At 58.1% G+C, this 9,876-nt stretch overlaps 1 protein-coding gene across 1 annotated transcript in view; it reads right to left on the bottom strand.

The window, feature by feature from the left end:
- The window catches only part of FGF3 (fibroblast growth factor 3), a 10,993-nt gene extending 6,939 nt beyond the window's left edge, over positions 1-4,054 (bottom strand). Inside the window, exon 1 of the mRNA XM_006771657.2 lies at positions 3,995-4,054. Within this exon, the coding sequence (XP_006771720.1) occupies positions 3,995-4,054 (60 nt within the window). The remainder of the gene's footprint in view (positions 1-3,994) is intronic.
- Positions 4,055-9,876: the final 5,822 nt, after the last annotated feature.

The raw sequence follows: 9,876 nt of genomic DNA, 5'->3' as shown, positions 1-9,876 counted from the left end.
CCTGCCCTGCTTTATTCTGTCTCGCACCCCAACCGCCAGATCCGGAAGCGGAGGTTCTCACATGTGGGGGGTGGGGGGGGTATCTCAGAGGGTCTGGTCCCAGTGGTGGGCCACAGAGGGGTCTGGGAAGGAGAGCGGAGAGCCGGAGAGAGGGGCAAAGAGGCTGAGAGCAAGAGACAGGCACAGAGAGAAAGACAGGGAGAAAGAACAGGGGGGAGAGTGACAGACACCAAGAAGCAGAATGGAGACTGAGAACAGGGCGTGATCCCCAGAGAAAAGCAGGGGAGGTGTAGTGGCCTCAGAGAAGGGAGAGGAGAGGAGGGGGGTGTCCAGAGGAGGGGGTATGGAAGCCCCTGCCTGGTGGGACAGGGGCAATAGGGTAGATGCCCCTGGATGGCCCTTAGACTGCCTGTGTGACTCTCTCCCCTTGGGACCCCAGTGAAGAGGGGCTGTGGATAGAGTGCTGGGCAAAGCCACACCCTCACACCCTTCTCAGTTCCCCTGGCCTCTGTCCCCCCACTGGCCTCTGTCCCCCACAGCCCTGGCCTCTGTTCCCCCATAGTCCCTGGCCAGCAGACAGCAGATACTGACACACAAGCTCAAGCAAGGGGCTTGCTCCATGGCAAAGGGGGTGGGACAGGCAGCGATGAGGACAGACCCTGTGAGATCCTGTGGTCTAGGCCACAGTCTTCGCTCCAGGTTCAGGGTTTCTGGAATGACCCATCTCATCCACCTGCATTAGGATTTGGGGTATTGGCCCTGCCCAAGGGAGGGGCAGGCATGCAGGGCAAGGGGACCCCCTGAGCTGCAGGAGCTGGCGCACCCCAGTCAGACATTTCTCAGTGTGGTCTAACACAATGAGCCCTCAGTGAGCCCACCCTGGCATGGTCAGTGCCAAGGGCCCTGGGGGTGCCACCCAGCACCCCAGTTCCTGGGGAGGTTGTTCCAGGCCAGGCTCTGTCGGCCACCAGAAGAGTCTAAAGACCAGGCCACCAACCGATAGAGCCCCGGACTCCTGGAGCCTGCTTTCCTGGGGACAGAGGACAGCCCCTGGGGACAGAGCTGGGAGGGGACTTGCCCATCCACCCACAGAGCTGGCCTGAGCCTGGATTTCCTGTGAGAGCACAGAGGGGCACGGTGAGGGCTGGGGGCGCCTCCAGGCCCTCAGCTCTGCTCGGGAGTCAGGCAGGGACCTCCTGACGCGGTGTCCGGAGAGTGGGCCTGGGATCCAGAGAGAGAATCAGTTTCAGAGTGAAGCGTTCAAGACCTGCTGGGTCAGGGGGAGAGCAGGATTCCCAACCCCCTTTAAAGTACAGGCCTCAGCCTCCTCCCCTGGAGTCTCCGCAGGAAGATGGGGAGGAGCCAGAAAAATTCTATGGAAGAAGCTCAGGGTGTGCAGCTTTGCTCCTCTTCACGCCGCCCCAGGGGCGCCCTGTCCATTGTGGGTCAGCCGCATGGACCCCCCCAAGTGGACCTGCCCCCTGGAGCTGGGGGAGGGGCTTCTGTGGAGCAGGGTGGCGGGGGGCCGGGAGGTCTGCTGCCTTTGTTCACTGTTGTGCCCACAGTTCCTGGGTGGCAGCCCCTGAGTGCCTACTCCCTGGATGAAGGAGAGAAGGAAGGAACGAATGGCCCAGGAGCCGCTTCCTTGCTGAGTGGACTTGGCCATGTGGCTCCTCTGAGATGCTGGTTCCTCGTGTAGAAAATGCCTCAAACACAGCGAGAGACCCTCAGTAGAACGATCGGCGCAGAGCAGGCCCATCACTAGGGGACTGTTTCCTATGGAACCGCGACGCCTTTGAGAGTGGAACAGGGCACTGATCACAGTTCTGCGGGGACGGTGGGCACCCACGGCTCGCGGTCCCTTCCAGTGTGACTTTGCCCAGACAGCAAAGCTCGCTGGGCCGCGTTTGCTCCTCTGCTCTGGAGCACCCTGAAGTCAGAGGGTGCTGTCTGAGGCCCTGCAGCAACCCCATCCTGGGCTAGCATTGGGGGGCATACGCCCACCTGCCTGCACCCCCCCAGCCACCGTCCATAGCCTCTCCCTCTGGCTCCAGGCTTTGCCCACCTTCCTCTTTATCTAAATCTCCCTGACCCCTGTCTTTCCGGGCCCAGGAAGCCCGCGGACACCCCCTGAGGGCCTTGGCTGGGCTCCGGACATCACAGCGCTGCCCTCAGAGGCTTAGGTGCAGCCGCGGGAGGGGCCCCTGGTTTCATGGCATCTTCCTGGCCGGGCATGGATCTCATTCACAAAGCCCTGCTGGGCTGGCTGGGCTGGGGCACCCACGCAACCCACCCCACGGCGACCTCCGCCCCTCCCCTCCAATACGGAACCAGGTGGGGGGTGTAATGTGGTAATAGCGACCCTGTTAATTGCTTCCAAATGGTCACTGTAGCCATTTGACTAATTGGTCTCTTCCAGACCCCGGCCTGGACACCCCCAGGCCTGGCCCCAGCCCACCTCACCAGGATTCCCGAGACCGCTGCTCTGGGTGCCCCCGCCCCCAAGTCCCCTCCCAGCCTATCTGGTACTTGTGTGACATCCTGTGACCCCACCCTCGGGTTCGGGCCTCAGCTCTCCAGAGCCTTCCCCTGGAGAGGGAACCAAGGGAGGGGACGGAACACAGAGCAGTGTCCTGTGACAGGGTCCCAGCCTGCCCACAGGGGTGACTGCCAGATGGGGTGCTGGCTTCAGGCCCCAAACTCTGTGTTATTGTGACCCTCCAGAGCAGTGGGAGTGAGCCCCGGCCTCCAGCGCCACCTGGAGCCAGTGGGCCCTGAAACCCTGGCAGCCCTGCCTTACGGATGAGAAAGGAAGGCTCAGAGACCCGATGAGACTTGCGCAGGGTTACACAGCTGGGAGGTGAGGCAAGGCCACTGGAACCTCCGTCTGTCGGCTCACCTCTGCCACCTGATAGCTTCATCCCCTAGGCTGCGGATGGGTCCCGGGCCCGCGCAGTAGGCTTTTTGCTGTCTCTGCCTTTGCTTCTGGCCAAGTTAGAGGCCATGAGCACCAGGTGCGGGACTGGAAGCAGAATCTCCACACACAGCTGGGCTAGTTCTCTGCCTGTGGGTAGACCAGCTGGCTGCCCTCCCAGCAAGGCCACCCACTCCTAAGGGCAGAGTGTGGTCCCAGCTCCAGATAGGAGCTGACCAGTTAGGGGGGTACAGCTCCCTCTTGGCCTCCCAGATGGCACCAGTGAGGGGCTCCTTTAGTCTCAGGAATCCTGGGCTTGACCACTGCCTGTGCCCAAGGACAGTGAGGGCTGCTGGGTGCAGAGAGGAACAAGAACCCCCTCCTCTATGTCAGCCGGACCTTGGGCTGCGTCCAGCTCCAGAATGGGGTCGCCGACCAGGAGCACCTCCGGATTACGGCCTGGCAGCCCTGATAAGGGCTAAACCTGTGAACCACAGCCACGAAATCACCCCCTACCCCCAGCCTACCTGGCCTTTGCACATGCTGGTCATTCCACCTGGGGCACCGGCTGCCCTTCCCTTCTAGAAACACCTGCTGTTCCTGCAAGACCCAATGCATCACACCTGGACGCGCCCGCCACCCCATAGAGCCCGTCCCCCTCCCGTCATGCGCCCCAGTCCAGCAGAGATGGCCGAGGGACCGAGCCAGGAAGCAGCTGGCAGGGTGCACGCTTGCTTCTGTTAATGAGAAACGTTTCTCATCCCCCTACTTCAAGAGGCCAGAGAGACGCTCGCCGCCCACGGACTGAGCTGATGGCCTCCTCACCCACCCGGCAGGTCCCAGGGCTGGGGCCTCCATCCCTGTCACTGCCAGCTGCCAGGCCAACTGCCACTGTTGCCCTCAAGCCTGCTGTGCACACCCCCTCCTCCAGTTTTTTGCCCGTGAGCACGCCCTCACCTTTGGGGTGAAGGCCACGCCCCTCACTTGGTCTGGTTCCAGCCATCTCTCAGTCTCATCTCCTCTTCCCAGCCCCCCCCCCAGAGCCTTGACCAGTCGGGGTCCTCCTGGAGCTCCACTCACCTTAGGGTCTCTGTGCTGCTTGTCCCCACCCTGCAGCACCCTCTCCTCCCCTGCGCCCATTTTGGGCTTGTTTAGATGCTTCTTGTTCTTGGTGATCCAGCTGAGAGAGCCCCTCCTGGGGGGTGGGGGGGCTGCATGCCATCCCCTCCTAGACCCCCTGGTGGGGTGAGGGTGAGGGGTCCTGGGGTCCCTCCTCCCAGGTCCCTGCATCCATCTCTGGTTTTCTCTGGTTTCTCAGTGCCCCCTCCCGGGGCTTGGCCTGAGTCAATCACTCCTAGATTGAGAGAGAGAGAGAGAGAGAGAGAGAGAGAGAGAGAGAGAGACCCCCAGCATCCCTTGACTTGATAATGTTGGTCATTTGAGTGAAAAAAGTGGAGGAGCTGTAGGGTTGGTAGCGATGTCTGGGAGAGGAGGCAGGAAGGGGTGAGAGGGAGGAGGACTGTTCTGATCTGCCCTTCGTGTTGACTTCGCTGTTGTTTTGAGTTCACTGCCTGGGTATTGCGCTGGGGAGTCATTGGGGGGCCCTCTAGCTGGGACAGGTGTGAGGATCAGGGCTCATGTCTGCAGATGAGAGGGAAGGAAGCAGGTGGGGGCAGCGGGTTCCTACCCTGCGCCCTGGTCACCGTCTCTTTCGTGAGCAGCTGGTGGGAGCCCGGGGACTCGAGCACATCAGGTGTGCGCCCTGGGGCTGGATTCAGCCGCTACTCATCAACGAGACCTGTGAGCAGAGAGTCAGCACGTCTCAGTGTCCCCTACAGGTGACCTCAGGTGGACAGCGCAGCACAAACAAGTGCCCTCCGCTCCCCAGCCCAGCCTGGGAAGTAATGACCTCATGGGTAGGCCTTGGGCCCTAGACCCGCTCTCCCAGCTTACACTCCAAACACTGACACAGCAAGATGAAAACAGGTCCAACTCCGGCTGACAGACAGACTGACCGATGAGGGATGGACCGCTTGAGCGGAGCTCCTGCTTGACTTAGAGGGGAAGCTGGGGCCCAGGAGCCATGGCCTCTGGCTGTTTGAAGCCTGCACAATGGAGCTAATTGGCTTCAACAGTTTTCTCTCTCGATTTTTAAATCCTTTTAGCAGCAGATTATGTGGGACAATGGGCTGAGTTCAGGGGCCATCATTAGGCCAGGGAAGGCTGCCTGGGTCTCTCCTGGGGACATGCCGCAGGTGGGAAGAGTGCCTCTGAGCCAGATGACAGTTTATTCCGGGAGCCCTCACAGCCAGCCTGCACGTCTGTGCTCAGCGCCCACAATCCCGAGGTCCCTAGCTCTCTCCTTGGCTCTTGCTCGGGGTGAAAAGAGGCACTGAGCCCAAGTCCCACACCTCTGACCTCTGCCCTTTGTGGCTGGGGGGGGGGGGGGGGGGCGGAGGAGGGACACTGGCCACTGCTCTCCCAGCTCCTGCCTTTGGTCCCTCTTGTCCCTGTAGCTTTTGATTTCACCTGCCTGTCCCCACCAGTCTACAAATCGGCAGCCATTGTCCCCCCAGGCACGTCTGCATGGCTCTTAACCCTTTCCCGGCAGGCCCGCCCCATCGCTGCTCCAGGGTGCAGGAGCCCTGGCCCTGGGTGGGGGGCTCTGGTCCCAGTCAAACCAGGACTAGGAACGAACTCTGCCCAGAGTGCTGGGCCTCTTGCCCCACCCCCCACTATGAATGTGGGGCTTGCTGGAGAGTTTGGGGAGCATGGGTCCCCTAAAACAGAGCCCTCATAAAAGGTAGAAGAGGGGCACCCCTCCCACGGCTGCTGTCCTTTCTGAGGGCTCTGCAGCCACATTCGCAAAACTTGGATTCGCCCACCTGCATTGTAACCAGCACCAGCAAATGCAGGGAGGGGCCTGAGCAGGAAAGGCCATCTCTGACCTGGGATGTAGCCCGTCGCTGGCCCTGGGGCAGGGGAAGGACAGGAAAGCCACAGAAGCCAGTGGAGACCCAGCTCCCGGGCCCTGCCCCCGAGTGACCAGAGGTGCAAGGCCAGAGACTGGGGGAGGAAGTGGCTGTCTCATCACGAACTCTCTGTAAAGGTGTCCTCAGAACATCAGACTGTCATTCCTTCCTGACAGGGAGTTTGTGGAGAGCAAGTTAGTCTGTGTCTCTACGTCTCCCCTGGGATGAATGACTCTGCAGGGGCTGCCTGTCCAGGTGGACGCGGGAGTGTTTGTTCAAACCACTGGTAGCTCACCTGTGTGATTGAGATCAGACTGACCACACCCGGAGGCCACCTCCCCCCCCACCCCAGAGGCCACTGGACCCACCTGGAGACCATACTTCCTGCAGGGCCCTCTGAAGGCATATGGTGAGAGCACTGAGGAGCCGTTGCTGTCTTGATGATGAACACCCCAGGCTCCGGCTGCTATTAACATGTTGTCATTCACTCACCTGCTCCTTCAAATACTCATTCATTCATTCACCAATGTGCTGAGTTCCAGCTTTGTGCCAGGCCATGAGCTAAGGACACAGAAGAACACATTGTCTCCTGGGGGAGGCCGGTAGGGCAGGCAGCAGCCATCTACAACTAGGGAGAAGGTGGGTGACAAAGGTGAGTGGCACATTCAGGCTATCTGGGCACTGGCAGGGGGTTCAAACTGTGCCTGGGCGGGGTCAGGAGGCAGTCCCCTCCCCTCATGCTGGCTACCTTTGGACCCTCACTTAGCCCCTCAGCAAGCATCGTGGGTTCCTCCTCTGCTCCAAATCTTTCAAATTTTATTTCCCCCCCAAACTGTCCCAGGTTTAGGCCAAACCTTCCCTTTCATGCCCCCTCTCCGCTGTATCACACCTGAGATCTGAGCAACAGACAAGGTAGAGACTATCTGTTCCATTTCACAGATGAGGACACTGAGGCCCAGAAAGGAACCCATGTGCTCAGGAGTGGATGAACCCATCACCAAGAAAGAGCCAATGGACACAGACGGTGGTGTGGTGAGGGCCTGGGGGAGAGGGGCTGGAAAGAGGGGAGTAAAAGGGGGGGATTAGGGGACATTGTAACATTGTCAACAACAACAAAACAAGAGAGAGCCAGATAGTGCTATTCCTCTGGTTGCGATTTGTAGCCAGCAGGGGACGAACTCCCCCAGGCTCTGGCAATAGGTGAAAGTCTACTTATCAGACACGGTGGATATAGCGTTCCATACACACAATATGTCCTTCTAAGCATCTTATAAATATTAATTCACTTAATCCTTATCACAGCCCTAGTGGGTAGGGGCTATGAGTAGCCTCATTTCAACGATTAAAAAAAAAACCACACAAAACCCCGCAACGGCACAGAGAGGCCAAGCAACTGGCTTGTAGGTGTTCAGTGGCCAAGGGGCAGAGCCAGGACTCAGGGGTAGGTGCCAGCTCCGGAGTCTGCACTGAGCCGCCAGCTCCGCTGCCTCTCAGGTGTCCACCGTGCAGCTTTAAGGAGGATAGGAAGATTGAGTGCTCTGTGGGGAAAGCTCATGATAAAAAGGAGTGAAAAGCAGCATTCAACATTGCACACATACTATTTTGTTTGCAAATAGGAGAAAAATATAGATGTATTTGATATTGTAAAAAACCTGCGATGGGTCTGTTACCTGGGGCCAGGGCCTGGCAGGGGGCAGACACAAAACCCCAGACACAAGAGTGACTAGCGTGGAGGAATGGGGGTGGGAGGGGCCTTCCTCTGTTTCCTCTCCTGCCCACTCACCATTGTCTTCACAACAAAAATAACTCACTTGCCCGTGAATGGGTTTCTTTCAAGTGTCACTTTAAAATTCCTATTGGATTCTCCAGGCTCGCTCAGGTGCCTGGAATGAGAGGAAGGGGGTCCGTTTTCCGGGCTCAGGACAGAGGGACAGGAGTCCCACCTGCCTGCACTGGGCTTTGAGGCTCAGAGGGCATGGCCTGAAAGAAAAATGGCATTTCACTGGGCACACGGGAACATCCCAGGTAACCAGACCTCAGGTACGCCGCTCTGTGTGCGAGGCCAGGCGCTTGGCGGCTCCGCAGGCTCCAGCTCTGCGGACATTTCTCCAGCTCCAAACCCACCGGGCGCTGGCTTTGTTGAGGGGCCAGGCCAGCAGCTGTGGTTCGAGGGAGGCTGAGGCTTGGTCTCTAAAGATGGGAACCCTGCAGACCTTCCGCAGCCACTGGTGCTGTTGATATGGGTTTGCAGCGTCTGGGGCCACTTCTGTCACAGCTGAGGTGCCCGGCGTGGGCTCGCTCCCTGAAAGCTACTTGCTCCCACGCATGAGTGCCCACATGCCATGTGGGTCTTCACACAGTGTGCTCAGTGCAGTCAGCCTCTGCCCTCAGACCAACCCATTCTGTGACCTGACTGTCTGTGCCTCAGTTTCTGTCTCTATGAAATGGACACATAGTAACACCACTTCATAGGGTTTTTGTGATGACAAACCCCTTAGTATGGCCCCACAGGTAGTGAGTATGGGGACGATGTCAAGAGCTATGACTCTTCAGCCCTTACAGCACCCCTGTGAGGGGCTTTCTGGTTGCCCATCCTTTGTGGGTGAGGAATGAAAGTGCATTCGATGCAGGTGAGAAGGGAAGTAAGGGGTCCAGAGTCACAGGGCAGTGGCGTAATATTTGTTTGGGTCCATTCCTGGATTAACACCACCTCCCTCAGAATGGTCAGCCCTGGATCCCAGGTCTGGGGTTGTGGCAGGCTCATCCCCGTGGAACTCGAAGCAGCTGAGAGTCCCACCAGACACTGAGACAATGAAAAGAACAAAATAATTGATTTTTATTTTTTTACTTAAATTTATTTCAAAGGAAACTTTATACCTTTATCACGAATAGAGAGTAGCATCACGTGCTCTAATTAAGATGTAACTTTAAAAATGAATTCAATATGGGGGTTCCAGTTAAATGTCGGTGTAGGTAAATGCAGTCCTCGCATCACCCCATGACCACATCAAAATTACAACTAAGCCGCAGAACGGCCGTCATTCAGAACCACCTGAAATCGAGCTGAATAGAAGTTGTACGACTAAGGATATAAAGAAGAAGCCACATCGAGGCTGGTAGGAGGGGCAGAAATGCAGAATTGGCTGGTCTCATACCCACTTGTGGCGGACAAAAATTGTGAGAAATAGCTCCACTGTGAGGTCCCTCCTGAGGAGACACTGGAAACAGCTTGGGTGGGTGGGGAAGTTGCATGGGGCGGGGTCTCAGGGTACCAGTAGGGCCTGGCAAATAGCACGAGCCAGGTTGATGGAGCCTGAGATCCTGCTGGCTCTGTTGGGGGAAGACTCAGAAGAGGAACCATGGCCTCTGCCTGCACTTCTGCCTGGAGGAAGCTGTCCCTCCAGCCTCCACCCTGATGCGGACAATTCAGTTCCCCTCCGTATGTCCCTCATGCCTTTCGAGCTGCTGCCCCAGCGCTAGGACTCAGAGGGAGTGAATTTGAGTAAGTCGGTGCCTGGGCCCTTTAAGAGGAACTGCCTGGAACTCCAGCAGCCTCCATCGCCCTCAGCCGCAATGCCCACTGGTTTTTACAGCCAGAAGTTGTGGGGAACTTTTCTTCCTGGCACTGGAACCCTGGAACCCAGGCCCAGGCCCCGAGCTGCTGTCCTCCCTGGGCCTGCCCTCCAGTCTTGGGGGGTCAGAGGGGGCAAGCTTCAGGGCAGAGAGAGGACATGCCTCCTTCAGAGCATTCTGGACCCCAACCATCCCCACCCCCATTTGTCTGGTTTTAAAGGGACACCGTGGTCTTTAAAATTCATTCATCTTCAAAGTCAGGAAAAGAAAAGGCTGTGGAAGGGCCGAGCAGGCACTGTGAGCGGCTGGGAGGACTTTGTGGAAGGACCTGAAATGATGACTAATAGCAGCCCTATGACCACTTTCAAGGAGTTGGTGGCATTGGGATGCTGTAACTGGAGGAGCTGATCCAGTCTG

This window comes from Myotis davidii, unplaced genomic scaffold (genome assembly GCF_000327345.1).
Source record: "Myotis davidii unplaced genomic scaffold, ASM32734v1 scaffold425, whole genome shotgun sequence".
Classification (NCBI taxonomy): domain Eukaryota; kingdom Metazoa; phylum Chordata; class Mammalia; order Chiroptera; family Vespertilionidae; genus Myotis; species Myotis davidii.
The sequence above is the reverse complement of the archived record's forward strand: the minus strand, read 5'-3'. Positions and strand labels throughout refer to the sequence as shown.